Source organism: Muntiacus reevesi, chromosome 1, assembly GCF_963930625.1.
Source record: "Muntiacus reevesi chromosome 1, mMunRee1.1, whole genome shotgun sequence".
Classification (NCBI taxonomy): domain Eukaryota; kingdom Metazoa; phylum Chordata; class Mammalia; order Artiodactyla; family Cervidae; genus Muntiacus; species Muntiacus reevesi.
This window is the reverse complement of record NC_089249.1, coordinates 245,785,228-245,803,597: the sequence shown is the minus strand read 5'-3', so window position 1 is coordinate 245,803,597 and position 18,370 is coordinate 245,785,228. Positions and strand designations below refer to the sequence as shown.

Genomic DNA, 18,370 nt, shown 5'->3' with positions numbered 1-18,370 from the left:
AAGGGTACTCATAAGGCTGACTGATAGAATGGCATTTCTTTGGTAAATATTCTGTTTCTTAGAAGCTACTATTTAGGTCCTAGTCATATACCACTGAGAAGGCAAATGCAGCTTCAGGATCTAGACATTTCCCCCTTACTCGCAGATGTTTATTTAGCTACATAAATATAATAAACGTGACTAGTTTTTACAAAGTGTTCAGCACAAATCCTAGGTATCATTGTTTTCAGGTCCATACCTCCCCAAATTTTGTCTTTTCAATGCAGTTGTTTTATTGTTGTGACCATGTCTTCACTCACCCCTCAGTCAGAGATTCTAGTTGACTGATGATGTGAACTCCGGGTTCATGAGAGATAAGTGTTCATTTCTGCCTGAGGACAGTCTCCCTGGTTGCATTGATTCACCGGCTCTTATTTCCTGCAGTATGATGAATCCTTGCTCTCATGTTGATTTTAGCTCCACCTACGACAACAGTGAACCCCAGTACTGAAAGCACAAGGACCAGTTCTACCGAGACTCCAAGAACAGCCAGCACCACTTCTCCAGCAGGGAACAGCACTGTCCCAGAAAGGGGCAGCGCTACTATAGTGGCCACGAGTCCTCATGTGACAACGCGGGCCTTGACCTCTGCCCTTCCGATGCCCACTCCCACAAAGGACCTCAAGCCAGGTAAACAGTTGTGCTTCTGAGCCCAGAAGCCTTTAAAGGATTGGATATAGACCATCCTGGGCACAGCGTTAAGGCTGAGGTATAGTCTAGGGTAAGGCGTTTTAACAGGCTTCCATATCTGACTTTAGAGTTTCTGAACTCCTTCCCCTGATAGGTCAGTTTGTAAAGAATCTGCCTGCAATGCAGGAGACCCTGGTTCGATTCCTGGGTTGGGAAGATCTGATGGAGAAGGGCTAGGCTACCCACTCCAGTCTTCTTGGGCTTCCCTTGTGGCTCAGCTGTGAAGAATCTGCCTGCATTGTGGGGGACCTGGGTTCGATCTTTGGTTTGGGAAGATGCCCTGGAGAAGGGAAAGGCTACCCACCCCAGTATTCTGGCCTGGAGAATTCCGTGGACTGTATAGTCCATGGGGTCACAAAGAGTCAGATGACTTAGTGACTCTCACTATCACTATACCTTGTTACATTCACCTTTTGGAAGTACAAGCATATCAGAATGAAGGGGACTTGTGACTCTTTATCTCATTCTCAAAGGAATTTATTAATACAAATAAAGTTAGACCACTGATCTTGGACATCTAAGGAAAGGCAGACTTGGCTGAGTTGACATGTTGTCATGAGGGAAAAGTAGAAATGCCAGAACAAGGTCAGGTAAATGAGAATCTGTCCTTACAATGAGCTGTGAATAGAGATCACTTCAGCCATTCTGAGGCCTAATCCAACACTGAGGAGAAAATTTCAGTGAAGTTAATATTTATTCTGTTTCCTGAGTCAGGAACCAGACTAACCACTCCTTAAGTATTAATCCACTTAATTCTTACGATAACCCTATGCACTGTAGGTGTGACTCAATCCTACTTTATGTTTGTGAAGACTGAGACACAGTGTCTAAGTTCATCATTGGGAATCATATGAATAGAAAATGGTTGAGTCTAGATTGTCCCATTAATTTGAATTTTGGGGCTTCTCTGCATTCTATCCTGATCATAGAGCATGTATTTGGATGAATTTATCCCGATCTGACATCCTCACTGGAAGCACCTTTATAAAATTACCCTGTCTTTTCAGGGTGTCAATGTCTTACACTGTTTTACTTCTAGCACCCTTTACTATATTTATGTAGCCGGAAATGTACTCATACTGTAATAAAGTAAACATCAGATTTAAGGACTGAAGAGATTTAAAATGCACACATTTGTTTTTTCAATTCAGGGTCCAGAGTTTATACTTCAGATTTCTGTTAGTTAAAAGTTCATGTTTAATAAAAATGGAGAATAATTTGACTTATGGGTGGGGAAATAGCTTGCCATTCAGGAGACCCATTTATGATCAAATTTTCTATTTTTTGGATTAAAAAGATAGCTTTTACCTTTGGAGATTCCTAGAGCCTCCCCAACTCTTTGACACTTTGAAGTGACTCTGGAATCTGAGAAGTAACAGAAATATCACAACCTCTTAGCCAAACACGTCTGCTGGAACACATTGATTTCCTTCCACTCACACTGAACCGTGTGTGTGTTCAACTAGGAGGGATCTGGAGGACTGGTCATTGAACTGAGTTTGGAAGAGAGGTCTTTAGGTTAAAACTGGGAATTTAGAGTCATGAAAGTTTATTTTTAAAAAAAATTTTCTTCCAGGCAGCACACTAGAGCTTCTGTTGACTTTCTCAATATTGATTTACTTCTTAATAGTTTGTGTTTACTGAGTGCATGGATTAGTGTTCCTGGTTTGAGGAACACGTGTAAATTATGGCCTTTGTTTAAAGCAGAGGTTTAGAAAGAAAGTCTTGGTGTATTTGTCCATAGGACCTCTGGGTGGATAAAACTCAGTGAGTATTACATGTATCCTGATAATTTCCCTCAAAATCTGAGATTACAGTTGAGATTTACAGGGTAGAAAGGAAGAGAACACTGAAGAAGATCCATTGCAGGGGCATCTGTCCTTTCATCCATTCCCTCTCTCTGCTCTGTGACCGTATCCATGCTGGTCACCTAAAATACTCCTGCACTGGTTGGATGTAAAATCACATGAGCCCACCTGCTCCTCCCCCCCGCTGTGTTCACAGATCTCTTCTCTATGTCTGTGTCTCTATTGCTGGCCTACAAATAAGTTCATCAGAGTCATTCTTCTACATTATCTTCTGATTAAGATGAAATGTATTTTTTTTAATAAATAAACAAAAATGAAGTCATTAGGAGCAGTGGAGAAAAGAAAGATGCCCACAATGACCCAAACTAGAGAAAGAAGTTAAGCCAAAAAGGTCTTTCACAGATTTCAGTTGAATAAAGACTCTGATCATCAGACTTTCTTGTTGCCCTGTTTTTAGTTCCTAAAGTGAGCCACATCTTGTTGTAGATTTGGGCATTTGGGGATGCAAAAACAAACAAAAGAAAAACCCAAAATGCTACTACCAAAAGCAATGACTAAACAAAGAAACGAAAAACTCCACAAAAAACAAAGACTGCTAAGAACAAGAGTAAAGGTGATGTTGAAATGTGAAGTCCACGGTGAGCAAGTAAAAAGAAGACCAATGAGAGGCAATAAGGAAAGTCCAAGTTTGGGAGCTCTTGTTCAGGCCGCACCACTAACCTGCCTGGAAATTCTGCGGTGCTCTCAGGGGAAAGGATATAAGAATCTTTTTAAGAGACAAATGATCAACTCTGCACATCAGATGAGATGTCTGATAGAAAGTGAAGGAGAGATTTCAAGAAAGGAGAAAGGAAACATAGCCCTGAGAAATCCCAGTGAAGTTTTTTGGTGAGAAATGAAAGATGAGTTAAATAACACAGGATATGAGTCCTGTGAAAGGAGTGACCAGAACACAACTGCAGAAGGAACCAGGGTACCAGGAACATTGCTCTGTGGCTCTTTACCAAGACTCTAACTTTGGACAGTACTTTGCCTTAATGTAACCTCGAGAACTTGGATATTCTTAGTTTATTTTCTGTGCTGGTTAATATGTGCATCTCTCTGGAAAGATGTGTAGATGGATAATTAGGAACTTGAATAAGGTCAGGAAATCCACATTGTTGTTCTTGTGAAGAGAGTGTATTAGTGCCAGCTCCAAGGCCCTGGTCCATAAACATTTAATATCACTGGTATGAACCCAAGTTTAACTGGGTGCCCTTCTTAACATGCACAGTTGTAGGCTTTAGGGCAATTCTAAGAGTATAAAAAGTGAAATAATTCTGTCTATTGTTAAACTCTCCACATCATCATTTAGAGCAGATTTATTAATAATAATAAAATTTCTATATGGCAGGGTAATACCTCATGGCCATCCTTGAATTTTTCTCTAAGAAAGTATCAAAGAGTAATTCCTGATTTTTGTTTTGTTATTATTGTTGGCAGTGGAAATTTTCCTATGCAAATTATACATTATTCTTCCTTTCTTGTCCCTTGTTATGCCCCAAATGTTTCTTGTTCCAAACATTATGAGCTAAAAGGAAATATTTGTGAAATTAATGTTTCTTTGAGCACAGAGAGTGCAGTCCTTCTTGACAGTGGCTTGCATTGCTGCAGTATTGAGAAAAGAGGGTAGTTCAATGACATAAAAAAACATCCTAGAGTAGTGTATTAAGACATGTGAGCTTGTATTCCTACTTACTTTGATCACTTGCTGTGAGTTTCCATGGTTTTTTGTTTGATATAACTTCTTCTTTTATTAATAGGGAAAAAAGAGGTTCCTGTAATCTTGTTTTCTAATCACTCTTGGTATAAAATAACTTTATCTACACAAATAACTGTATTTGTGTAGAATGAAGTGTTAACACTAACCTTAATTCAGGACCATAGGCTGGAGGAACTTCCCAGTCGGAAAGCTATCCCCTAAAGCAGTCCTTCAATAGCGCTAGTTGGCTCATGAAAGAGCATTCACTGTTCCACACTGAGATATAGTAAACATTTTTATAGAGCTGAATTTATTCCACTTGAAGAACTGTCCTTTGCTCTGAGATTATTTCTTAACAGAAATTTTAAATTTCCTTTCCTAACATTTTAAGACTTACAGAGAATTTCACATGTGTAAAATAGGTGATATAATGTCTGGTCAAGTGTTTGTATAATTTGGCTTTAACAGGGGCCAATCCAGTCTTGTTGCACATACATTGTTTGAGCCTTTATACTATATAGTTTCACCTCCTCCCTCTGCCATGTCTTGGATTTTTTGATGCACATTTCACACCATATCACTAAGTTACTTCTTTAAAAGTTAAAATGGGCTTATTGCAATAAGAAAACACTTGCATCTCAATAAATGTTCACTGGTAGCTTTTAAGAGTTTTGTGAAATAAAAAAATCAGGAAAGTTTACATTATTCTGTCTTGATGTAGACATCCTACTTTTTCTTACCTTTTGATGAAAGGACAAGATTCTTCAGGATTTCCTGGTTTCTGGTACTCTTTCCTAATGAATGTTCTCCCACAAAAGTCTTCTATTGCAAACAGAACACTATACCCAGACCTACATAAGTTATGTCTCTTTTTTGCTTTAAATGAAGTTGATATTGCATTCTTCCAACTTTGTATTCTGTGTCCTTGAGGAAGGCAAGTGAAATAAGGTCAATTATGATGCAGAGACAATGACCCTAGGGAAACTGCATCTAGGAGTCAGTTAACGGAAGCCAAAGAGGCTGACCATAGAGACATGCAGGAAAGAGACAGCTTGGGAGGAGATCATTTTTGGAGTTGTGATATTATATGATTGGTCTAGCTGAATATATTTTTTAATGACATAGAAGGAAATTAGGGAAATTTTGTAGTGCTCAGAAATCTTTAAGAGATGAATATTTACAAATTCACTGCCCTGTCCAGAGGGAAACCAGCCCATAACTGAGCCAAAGTGACTCTCTGCCTCCAATCCAATTGCTTAAGTTTTCTTGCACTTTTGACAGGGTGAACTTACTTTTCAACCTTCTGTTAAGGCTCTTCCTCAGCATCTCCTTCTAGCCTTAGCTTCCTAGCTTCTTCCTCAGGAAATATTTACCACCAAGGAAGACAGTTAGTTAAAAAAACCAAGTAGATTTCCTCCTTGTTATAGTCCTTTGGTCAGATTTTTTGCTTGCTTCCTCTTTTTGTCTAGATTTGATTTCAAAAAGAATGGAGGGGATTGGCGTGCACTTTTCATCAAAACCTCTGACTACACTTTTAGACCAGGGTTGGCAAATTGTAGCTCCAGGACCAGATCAGATTGTAAAACAGGCTCACCAACAGTTTTATAAATAAAATTTTATTCAAACACAGACTCAGCTATTACTTATATACTGTTAATGGCTATTTTCACACTGACAGATCACACATTATCACTGAGATCACAGGGCCCACAAAGACTAAAATACTTGCTAAAGAATTGTACAAAAATACTTGTTGAAAAAAGATTTTGTTCTTGAGATCAACATTGACTAGTTTCCATATTAAGCTGACTTGAATCCCTCAAATGCGTTTTCACAGCAGTTATCTCATATTCAAGAGACTTGATGTTCTAATTTATATTTCGTAGAGTTGAAAATTGAGAATACTGCTTATAGACAAAATATATGTCCCTTAAGAAAAAAAGTCCACATTCTTGAGTCTACCCTAAACGTTTGCTCTTGTGCCAGGCACTGTGTTTGGCTCACTTCTAATTTCAGTTCTTTCTCTGGGTGTCTCTGAGGACTTCAATAAGTGGTTTGGAATCCTACAGGGTTTCTGGTTCTGGAAAGCGCCAAAGTTATTACCTGTGGTTATTATCTCTCATGTAGAAAGGAACCTTAAAACATCTAGTCCTCCTTCTTACTAAGTCCATAATGCATCTGTGTTATCTAGCATATGCTCTTGGTATGAATTAATCTGCATTTAGGATGCAAGTCTTTTGGAAGGCTTCATAAGGCTTCCTGAGGCTTCATAAGGCTTCATAAGGCTGACTGATAGAATGGCATTTCTTTGGTAAATATTCTGTTTCTTAGGAGCTATTATTTAGGTCCTAGTCATATACCACTGAGAAAGCAAATGTGGCTTCAGGATCTAGACGTTTTCCCGTTACTCACAGATGTTTATTTAGATGCATAAATATAATATACGTGACTAGTTTTTACAAAGTGTTCAGCACAAATCCCAGGCATCATTGCTGTTATATCCATACCTCCCCAGATTTTATCCTTTCAATGCAGCTGTTTTATTGTTGTGACCATGTCTTCACTCTCCCCTCAGTCAGAGATTCTAGTTGACCGATGATGTGAACTCCGGGTTCATGGGAGATAAGTGTTCATTTCTGCCTGAGGACAGTCTCCCTGGTTGCATTGATTCACCGGCTCTTATTTCCTGCAGTATGATGAATCCTTGCTCTCATGTTGATTTCTAGCTCCACCTACGACAACAGTGAACCCCAGTACTGAAAGCACAAGGACCAGTTCTACCGAGACTCCAAGAACAGCCAGCACCGCTTCTCCAGCAGGGAACAGCACTGTCCCAGAAAGGGGCAGCGCTACTATAGTGGCCACGAGTCCTCATGTGACAACGCGGGCCTCGACCTCTGCCCTTCCAATGCCCACTCCCACAAAGGACCTCAAGCCAGGTAAACAGTTGTGCTTCCAAGCCCAGAAGCCTTTAAAGGATTGGACATAGACCATCCTGGGTACAGTGTAAAGGCTGAGGTATAGTCTAGGTATAGTCTAGCCTATTAACAGGCTTCCAAATCTGGCGCCACTAACTTGCCTGGAAATTCTGCAGTGCTCTCAGGGGAAGGGATATAAGAATCTTTTTAAGAGACAAATGGTCAACTCTGCAGATGAGATGACATGTCTGATAGAAAGTGAAGCAGAGATTTCAAGAAAGGAGAAAGGAAACATAGCCCTGAGAAATCCCAGTGAAGTTTTTTGGTGAGAAATGAAAGATGAGTTAAATAACACAGGATATGAGTCCTGTGAAAGGAGTGACCAGAACACAACTGCAGAAGGAACCAGGGTACCAGGAACATTGCTCTGTGGCTCTTTACCAAGACTCTAACTTTGGACAGTACTTTGCCTTAATGTAACCTCAAGAACTTGGATATTCTTAGTTTATTTTCTGTGCTGGTTAATATGTGCATCTCTCTGGAAAGATGTGTAGATGGATAATTAGGAACTTGAATAAGGTCAGGAAATCCACATTGTTGTTCTTGTGAAGAGAGTGTATTAGTGCCAGCTCCAAGGCCCTGGTCCATAAACATTTAATATCACTGGTATGAACCCAAGATAACTAGATGTCCTTCTTAAGATGCACTGTTGTAAGTTTTATGGGAATTTTAAATATATATAACGTGAAATAATTCTGTCTTTTGTTAAGTTCTCTAGCTCATCATCTAGAACAGATTTCTCCATGACAATGAAATAGCTATATGGTAGGGTAATCCCTGATGGCCATCCTTGATTTTTTCTCTAAGAAATTGTAAAAGGGTAATTCCTGATTTTAGTTCTGTTATTTTTGTTGGTGGTGGAAATTCTCCTCCACAAATTGAATCCCATTTTCCATTCTTGTCATTCCTGTAGCTTCTTCATCTTCCACCACGCAGACTGCAGGAACCCAGTCTACTTGCACACGTAAAACAAGTGTAACACACCCACCAAGGCACTCTTACACAACAGGTAACTTCAGTTTCTTTTCAGACCAGCTGGGAGATTTGAAGTTTTGATAGATATTAGCACATTGTTAAGAGCACATGTTCTGGATTAAGACAAGTCTGAATTGAGTGCCAGTACTGATTACTCCAATTAGCTATGCCACTAGAGCAAATATCTTACCATCTTTGAATCTGTGTTTACCCTGTGGAAAATGGATTGAATGTTAGTTATTCTTATGAGGATTAACTGAGATAAAAATCTTAGGGCACAGTTAAAATGTAAGTGATAGAGTGGCAATTATGTTTATTACTTAGAAGGTCTAGAAGTATGTACAACTGAGTATATAGGAAGCTTGTCTGACCTGAATATATCCACATGCATATCCATATTTTTCTAAATTAAATGAACCAGGCTTGATTTTCAACTTATGTCTTGGCTCACTTCCCTGGACAGAGCCTTAAAAGTATTAAATCCAAACTAAGCTGGTCCAGACCAAACTAGTTACCTGTTTGCGTTTCCTCTAAGCTCCAGAGACTACACAGAGCCATGAGTCTCCCCTGCTGTCTTGTCAAGCTTTCACTCCATGTGGACTCTTTGAGATGGGTTGAAGACATGGACATCAGCACCAAAGATGCATGCCCCTCTGAGATTCTGCTATTCCACCCCTAAAATACTCCCTATTCTCCCTAATTTGGGCAGGTCTATATTCTTTGGGATGTAAGATTTGTCTGTCTTTCCTGTGATGGAGAAAGGTAATGCTGAGTCCTGTCATCTTTCCCAGCTAACTCTGTTACCCATGGTGGTAAATTTGGGGAGTGCCACATGTGAACCCCTTTGTAACGCAGAATTGGCTTATATGTCCTTGCACCTGTGAAGCAGCCAAGCAAGGTCAGGCTTTGCAAGACTCCTCATGAATATGACTCATCATGCTCAGGAGTTGCTAATCTGGAGCAGACACCCAGTATGGCCTACCTTTTGCCGATCATTCAAAGACACTCTTAATTGAAAATGAACATGCAGTGGGACTCAGAATGGGACCAATTCAAATTGGGATTAGCTAACAGTTACATTTGGTTTGGAAAGTGGAATCCTTGGTGTGAACTCTTTCTAGGCACAGAAACAAAAAGAAAGCAGATTAAAATACAGGTAAGAGCAGCTGGAGCAATTGCACCCCGAACTTTTAGGCTAAGAGGAAGAACAAAGTAGGAAATGGGAAATTGTTCTCTTAAATATGTCACTAAAACCTGGTCAAGGTAGAGTTGCCCCTGTGGGACAGACATGGGAACAACTGTGTCCCCATGACTTCTGTGACTGCTGCCGTCTTGGCAGCATCACTGAGGCCCTCCGGTCAAATCCTCACAGTGCCCGAGTCACACTTGAGTGGGTTAAAGCCTCACAAAGCAAACGGTCTTAGTCCAGAAGGAATTCTGGTCACCATGTGGCCTATCACCTACTTTTGCTGACAAATGTGCCAGTAAACTGTTGTACATTATCTCACTTAATTCTTCTAGGGCAGGTTTACTTCTTGCCATTGCCAGATTGGGGAGGACCTTTAGTTCTGCTTTGGAGCCAAGCAACTTCCAATTCAACTGCCCACCCATGGCAGCTTCAAGCTGCATGCCAATGGGCAAGTTGTTTCATTCCTCACTGCATGTTTGTAAGGCATGAAGAACATGATATTTGGAAAGTTCATTGCATGGTGTCCCCCGCTCCATTGCTCCTATTATTATATAACAACATAATAGTATAGATAGTATAGTTGATATTTTTCCAATATGCTGCTTAGCACCTTACATGCATCATCTAATGTGACTACACTCTGAAACAGGTGCTATCAACAGCTTGCAGTTCAAGGTTACCCAAGTTAGAAAATTATACATTTCCATGCATACATACGTAAATGTATATGTAAAGGACCTTAATCAAGGTCACATTGGTAAGGGACATTGTCAACACTGAAGTCAAATTTTATCTGACTCAAATCCTTGGTGTTTTTACAACATCACCCATTCTGTAGAGTGCTTGGTATAGAATAGATACTCAATAAAGAGAGAATTCTGTATTTGGCCTAGAGTTGCTTAGGAGGGTCAACAGTATATGTTCTGTGTGACAAAAGAGATATTTCAAAATATTATTAAAATCTGAATATTCAAAATTAAGACATAATATGTATATGGATGCTACCTAAAACTTTAATATAAAAACACATTATATTACAGGATAGTATGTTATATTTATGATATGTGTTATCTCAGCCCCAAGGCCAATGTAGGATAACTATATACATATATATATATTTATATAGTATATATATAAATATATACACACTATATATACACTATATTTGCCTTGGGGGCTGATGTAGCGTGTTTTTTATAGCACTTTTGGATCAATATCTGGGCACATTGTCACATAATGTAGGAGTTGGATGCCACCTGTTTGGGACATCTTAGTGCATTTCACTAATATTTTAAATGTAAAACCAATATACCATCCATTTGCACAAGGCAGTTCTGTTCTTTGGTATGCAGTGACTTCTGAGCACTCATTGGCAGTTTCTCAGCTGTTGTTGTGAAAAATCTGACTACCTACCTTAAATGGTAGATTTTAACCTAGCTCTGAGAATGGGCCACTACGACTCCTTGAAATTGTAGGTAAACTTTCTGTGAAACTGCACCTTTTTCCACAGAGACAAAAAAGGGTTTCATTTTGGAAGGGGCCATAATAAAATGGTTAAGAAGCACAGGTTGCAAAAGAGTTGGACTAGACTTAGTAACTAAACCACAAGAACAACCAACAAGTATATATACTTGGTATAACTCCTGTAGTGCCTACAGTATCTGGCCATATGATTATTCAACTTTTCTCATTCATTACCAGATGGCAATGTGAATATATTGGCGTTTGCAGTGAAAATTTAATATTTCTTTATAATTCTAATTAATTTTCCTTCTTGTTTAGCAGGTGGGAATGCCACTGTGATAAACTTTCCAAGTGCTGTTTGTTGTAGCATTCAAACTGTAAGCATATTCCTTTCTATTTTTTTAGCTGGGTTCACTTGTATGTCTCCCTAGAAGCAAGTTACATTTAGAGATTATTATTGTAAGACTAGACTAGTCCATAGATTGATTCTTTGTAATCCATAAAACAAAGTAAAAAATGAATCTGACCCTTAAATAGGGATACTTTGTGCTCAGTCACTGGGTCATGTCTGATTCTTTGCAACCCCATGAACTATAACTTTCCAGGCTCCTCTGTCAATGGGATTGCTCAAGCAACCCCCTAGAGTGGGTTGCCATTTCCTCCTCGAGGGGATTTTTCTGACCCAGGGATTAAACCTGCATCTTTTGAGTCTTCTGCATTCGCAGGCAGGTTCTTTAGCACTGAGCCACCTGGGAAGCCCAGAGATGCTTTAATTAATTTTAAAAAGTTTATATAGATGCACTAGTTTGTTAGAAACACCTGAAAAGTGGTATTGTACTCTACACACACACACATACATATACACACCCTCTACAGACTTTCTCCTGGCAAGAAAATCAGGGAAAAAAGAATGAATTAATTCAAGGATAGTGAGTAACATTATTACCAAGGAAGATTGTGATCCTTGTTAGAGAAATAACATGCCTTGAAATGATATGGTGGAATGGGAGCAATCCCAACCCAAAATTTTATGCCAATGAAAGTGTGCTTGCTTAAATATATGCCTCTAATATTTTTTTCCAAGTTAATTGTCCTTCTAGAAAGAAATTTTGAGGCCACTGCTAAGTCTTTCCATGTATAATCCTCCCCATATGATGAACAACTAAGGTCTTGAACAACTTTATGATTCTGTAGGATGTTCTCACACATTTTCACAGTTAGCTTGAGAGAAAAATCTAAGGAGTTCTAGTCTCATGAAGTTCATCAAAGCCTCATCTTTGAAGAATTCTTTGAAGAATTTATTAATAGGACGTTTTCTTTTGGCTCCCTTGGGCGATACAACTTTCTTTTTCTTGTGTACAAATAACTCTTAGAAGCAATAAACAAAAAGAGTTTAGGTATGAAAGTAGTCGTGATCATAAGTGATGGGTAATTGCAGCATGGCCATTGTAAGAGAAAGTCCAGCTCCAGAAAATGGGGTTATTTAGTATGAGGTCAAACAGCCTATGCTGCATGCCTTAGTGACAGAGAACACCACCACAAGATTTTAATCACTCTCATGGTATGGATACTGACTGATCTGATGGATATGGACAGAATTTGCTTATGCCTGTTAAATAGCAGAAATGCCACCATGTAAGTGACTGTTGTATTGTTATATAGTCAGTTATGCTGGATATAAAAAAGAAACAAATATCCTAAATGATGAAATTGTTCTTACTTGCCAGACAGGTATGTTTAGCAGAAAGTAAAAGCTATATCTGGGCTTCCCTGGTGGGTCAGTGGTAAAGAATCCACCTGCCAATGTGGGAGATGTGGGTTTGATGTGGGAAGATCCGCTGGAGAAGGAAGAGGCAACCCACTCCAGTATTTTTGCCTGGGAAATTCCTTGGACAGAAGAGCCTGGCGGGTATAGTCCATGAGGTTGCAAAATAGTTGGATTCGACTTAGTAACTAAACCACAATAACAACCAACAAGCAATATAGAAGCGAGTTCACAACAGGCAGTAGGAAAATCATGGGCTTTTTTGTGTCTTGACTCGAAGGTGTTATAGTGTCTCCCAGGTATCCTGAAAACCACGCAGCATACATTCTGTCCCAGTAGTAAATCCATTTCCTGAACTCTACCTTAAGGAGAGAACTGAGCAAATATGTGAAGATGTATAAGAAAAGATGTTCATTGCTGCTATTTATAATCATGAAAATGTTATAAACAACCTAAATGTTCAATAACGAGATTAATTACTTAGTCAATTAAGCATGCCTACTTATGCCCATTAACAATGTTGTCACTGCAGTGTATTTACTGACATGAGAAAACAGTATCAATTGTTAAGTGAAAAAAATAATTTTTAAAATAGTGTAGGGACTTCTTTGATGGTCCAGTGGTTAAGACTCCATGCTTTTTATATAGACGTCACAGGTTTGATCCCTGGTTGGGGTACTTAAACCCCACATGCTCTGTGATATGGCCAAATATATATATATATATGTATATGTATATATATACATTTATATATACAAAAATAAATGAAATACTGCATATGCTATAGCATATACTGAATATGGTCACTGTTTCTGTTAATAGAAATATTGGAGAAATAAAATTCTAGAGGAGTATATTTAATGAAAAATGGTGATAGTGACTTTTCTGGACATTGGAATTATGACTGATTTTTGTTTTCCTCTCTTTATGCCGAACCGCATATTCTAAAATGAACCTGAAGAGCTTATGTAACATAATATTTTTTAAAATGAAGCAAAGCCTGCTTCCTATCATCCCATTTTCCATCCAACCACTTTACCCCCGACATGTAAGGTGATAACACAGCTTTTTCCTCCCAAGACACTGGCCGTTGCCCCTTTAAGCAAGGATCACTCAGAGGCTAAGCCACTCTCTGGATTCCTCATTTTGTTCGTCAGGAACTACATAATGTACCTTTCCCAAGAACCTTATTTAATCTGCTAATGACAGAGAAACAGAGGTTCAAGGGGGTTAAATAGCTTGTCTAGTGTCACACAGCAACTAAGTAAAGTTAAGCTGAAATTCTGGCTCCAGTGTTTAAACTCTAATGCAGAAGAAACTTCAGACTTAATCTTTTGCTCTGGTCTTCCACTTTTTCTCTGTTAAGATACCTTCCCTGCAGGATATCTTTAGGATTAGAGTTAAGTTATGTAAAGGGTCAGACATGATGCCTGGTGTATTTTGGGGTTTACCACAAGAGGTGATTCCTTATAAGGCACACCAGGAGGCTTAGAAAAACTGTATTTTTTCCAATTAGACAGAATTTTAATTGTTAAGCAGCACAATGTATATGAGCAGCTACTTCAAGTCTACTTATAAAGAAATATATAGAATCTTGAATTCTAGTTTAAAAAAAATAAAGAGTTCTCTAACAAAAGGTCAAATTCAATAACTGAGCACATAAATGTAATACCACCATATTAACTTATATATGAACAGAAATTGTTTTCTAATACCATAAGAGGATTATGTATGAAAATACCTTATTAATTTTAAAAAATATATGTAATTTACATATAGTAAAGCAGACTCATTTGAAGCTTATAGCTTGAGTTTTATCAAATGTATACACACCTGTAAATACTAACCCAAGAAAGATATACAACATTTCTACCATTTCCAAATACATTTTGAATTTTAAGCTATCTTAGAATTTTCCCATATGATTATAAATTCAGATCATTTGATTTCACCCCTCATGATCCAGAACTAACCAAATATTAATAAAGATAAATGTGTCTGGGTACATTATTTTTAAAAATGTTTTCTATCCATAATTCTAACAAGATTTTTTTGCTTTTTGTTTTTTTTTTTGATCTGCTGATGTTTCATTAACCTGTGGTGCTGGCACATTATCCATGGATGATCGCCAATAAGGGAATCTATATTGGAATCTCTGTTATCGTCTTGGTGTTATTGCTCATGGTTTTGGTATTCATGATTAGCAAAAGTAAGTCACCTCAGGACTGTGCCTACGGGGGTATTCTTGAGATAAGCTGCCTGTAGTCTTACATCTCACATGATTTCAATTTCACACAACTTCCTTGATTATTTCCTTGTTCCTTTTTAATCTTAAAAATATTTTCCCATAAAGAGAAACATTATATTTAAATTCTCCGAGAAATTAAACATGGAGAGTTAGCATTGGTTGGGTAGAGTTGGGATTTGGAAGTCAATAGACCAGTATAATATATAAGATCTATTCACTCCTCTTTTTCTCATTCTCTCCAGAACCAATTTCTGTCCTTATAGGAGGTAAAATTGTTGAGGGTTTTACAGCACCCACTTAACAGAAGAGGTTCATGAGACTTTGGGAGGGTACATGGTTTCAGAGCTAGGACGAGAGCAAGGGGTTTCACAAGAGTCACCAAGCGCCTCCTGGTCTCCTTCCACCAGTTCTATGTGTGTGTGTGTGTGTGTGTGTGTGTGTGTACAAAACCTGTCATCTATGGGAGAAAACAATCTCTCATTTTAATTACACTGAAATATGATTGTATTAAAGTAAGCTAGGGCATATGGATGAATATACTAATCATAATAAACACAAGATACTTTATAAAAAGGGGCTTATTTGACTCCTAGAGATTCAAGAAAAGTTAACCTGGAGTTATCAGAGAAGGGTCCAGATTGATTTGTTTCCTTCTTTTTTAAAACATTCTTTCTGTTAAGTTAACTTTTTTAGGCTCTGGTGTCCATACAGATTTTGTTCATATTAAAGTAATAACAGAAATAATATGCTTGTTTGATTTTTAAAGAAATCTCGTGAACTCTTTGGCTGACAAGCTTAATTTTCTCTTCATTTTCCCACAATTTAGAATCTCTTTGCCTGGGTAACAAGATGAGGCTACTACGGTAAGTTTGAAAGATTTTTTGTCAATGCCTTTTGATGTTCTTACTCGGGTAGAAATGCGGAAGATTTCTTCGTTCCTCTCCTCTTTTTCTTCTGAGTTCTCCATTTTATACTCTGGGATTCTGAAAAATCCAGTTTATTGAGCACCTCCACTGCTGTCCAACCTTCCAGTGATGATTTTAGCATCTCTATTTCCCTGAAATTGTGCCAGAATTGCTACAGAACAGCACTTCTCACCTAACCTGTTAAAACAAGACACTAAATTGCATTTTGTTTGATGGGCCATTTGTATGAGTTGTTTGGTTTGTTATTTGACTTCATTCAGTGCCTTGTTTATTGAATTCTTATTATATTCTCTGAAGAGATGAGCAGAACAGACAGAAACATATAAATGAATAAGCAGGGAACTTATAGAACTTCCAGAGAAATACCATGGGGAATACAGAGACAGACAATAGACTGTGTGAGTGAGCCCCAAGGGAGCACAAGGCAGCTCTGCAAAGATCTGGAGGAGGAAAGCTCCAGGCTGAAGATGCACAAGGCAGCGGGTGGGGCTGTGCCTCCAACTCTCCATGGTTCACAGCCTTGCCCTTTGATCCACACCCAGCCTGCTCTGCTCAATTACATTAGCTGTGTGACCTCACAGGCATTTGAATTTACAGTTATGCAAATCTATCCCTCTGGCCAATGAAAAGTTAAATCCTCTTTGTATGCATCCCTGTAGTCATTTTCCCAAACACCTGTAAAAGAGGGAACCCACTACCTGCTTCCAAATCCGAAGAGCCTGCTTCGTCTGGTCCAGTTTAGGCTTTAAGCAAGGTCTGTCTTTGATAAAATCCATCTCTCTTAGGCTCCATCCATTGCTCCTAGTTTCCCTTATTTGGATGTTTATATACAGCCTTCCTTATGTATGAGTTAATCTCATGAGCCAGTCCACAGAACATGCCTTGAACAGTCCCCAGCATACTGCAAATGTTCCATAAATGCTGGCTTTTTATTGCAGGCATGCCCTTCACAGCAATAAACCTGTGAGACAGGCACTTGTATTAATCTCAGGTTACAAATTGGAAAACAAGTTTAGAGATGTTAAGTGGCATCCAAGGTCACATCACACAGCAGGTAAAAGATTCCATCTTAGGTTCTTTAGAGTCCCAAACCCAGGCTTTTAGGAGTTTTTGACTTTTCTTCCAAGAATGGAAGAAAAGAAATACTCCCTATGGGCTGAAAAGTATGAAAAATAGCATCCTGTTAGTTCATTTTTGTCCTTTCACTGTTACGGTTTTTTTAAGGTTCACTTTTTATCTCATAATTAGAAAAGAAAATATTTATTGCAGAAAATAATGTATAATATAGGCAAGCAACACAAAACAAAACAAAAAGGAAAATTTCCTCATAATTTTATATTTGAGGAGCTATGTAACATTGACTTATCTTGAGCTACCAACACTTAAACCGTTTCCACAAATGTATAAGTAATTCATTTAAAGATCAGAGTTTAATGAAAATTCAGTGCATTATATAATATTTCTGGGAAGGCTTAGGTAATAAAAATTGTGAGTATATATGCATCCTAAAAATGCAGCGATATCAAAACTCCACAAATGACCTCTTCATATACTTGATATATGAGTGTGCATGTTACAAAATCAGGTAACCCATGATTTTATAATTTTTCACATAAGACATGGTAAGATTTTTGACTCTATGATCCAGTGCAGATTTATGTGGAACAATAGTGTTTTATTATATCCAGTAGCTCTAATATTTTGTATACTTAGATATATATATTCACCTTAAATATAAGATGACTAAATAGATTTAATTTGACCCTCACTAAATAGTCTCAGTTCACAGTTGGAAAAACACCAGCCAAACCAGTTCCTGACCATCTTTGAGAATGTGCATCCTAGTTTAATACTTTAATGTGAAGCCTGATATTGGTCTTTTTAGATTTTTCATTTTTTTATTCTGTGATATGAGTCTCTTGACAGACACCAATTTCAGGCTTTTTTAAATTTTATTTTAATAACTGCTGAGATTTTCCACCTCATTATTAAGACTTTCCTGCAACTTCATGTTGACAACTCTGAAAGCGTCTTTCATTTCATAGGCTGTGGAATTGGCATCTGGGAAATGCAAATACCTAGTCTCGCCTGAACATAAACAACTATGCAGCTCATACTTGAGAAGTGGTACTTTTCTCTTACTATGTTATTCTTTCTGCAGTATGATTCCATTGAAAGATTCTCAGATTGGAGCTTTGAAAGATGCAACCATGAAGCCTGTCCGAGCAGAAGACAATATCTATGTTATGGATGAAACTCTCTAAGTCACGGGTTGAGATCTGGTGGCCTTCTAAGGTGTTATGTCCTTCACTGTAGAAGACAGTGACCAGATATCACCATGTCAGAGTCTTTTCAAGCAGCAGGACAGTTTTTTGGTCAGTTTCCCATGGCATTCCTAGGAGTCAGGGATATTGGGTAGAGTGAGTCTAGCTCATCTGTGCACAGTCAACCTCTGTCACACAGTCCTAATTTTTTATCCTAAAAGTGGTTCAGTCTTTCTGGTCATTGGAGAGCCCTCTCTAAAACATTAAATGTACTCTTTAGAAT

The 18,370-nt window shown here is 38.2% G+C and overlaps 1 protein-coding gene across 1 annotated transcript; it reads left to right on the top strand.

The window, feature by feature from the left end:
* The first annotated feature begins 638 nt into the window (after positions 1-638).
* Positions 639-18,087, top strand: LOC136158472 (hepatitis A virus cellular receptor 1-like). Its single transcript, XM_065920290.1, has 7 exons — positions 639-669; positions 7,005-7,217; positions 8,170-8,265; positions 11,203-11,261; positions 14,786-14,858; positions 15,724-15,760; positions 17,985-18,087. The coding sequence occupies exons 1-7, from the start codon at positions 639-641 to the stop codon at positions 18,085-18,087; spliced, it is 612 nt and encodes a 203-aa protein (XP_065776362.1).
* The last annotated feature ends 283 nt before the right edge of the window (positions 18,088-18,370 follow it).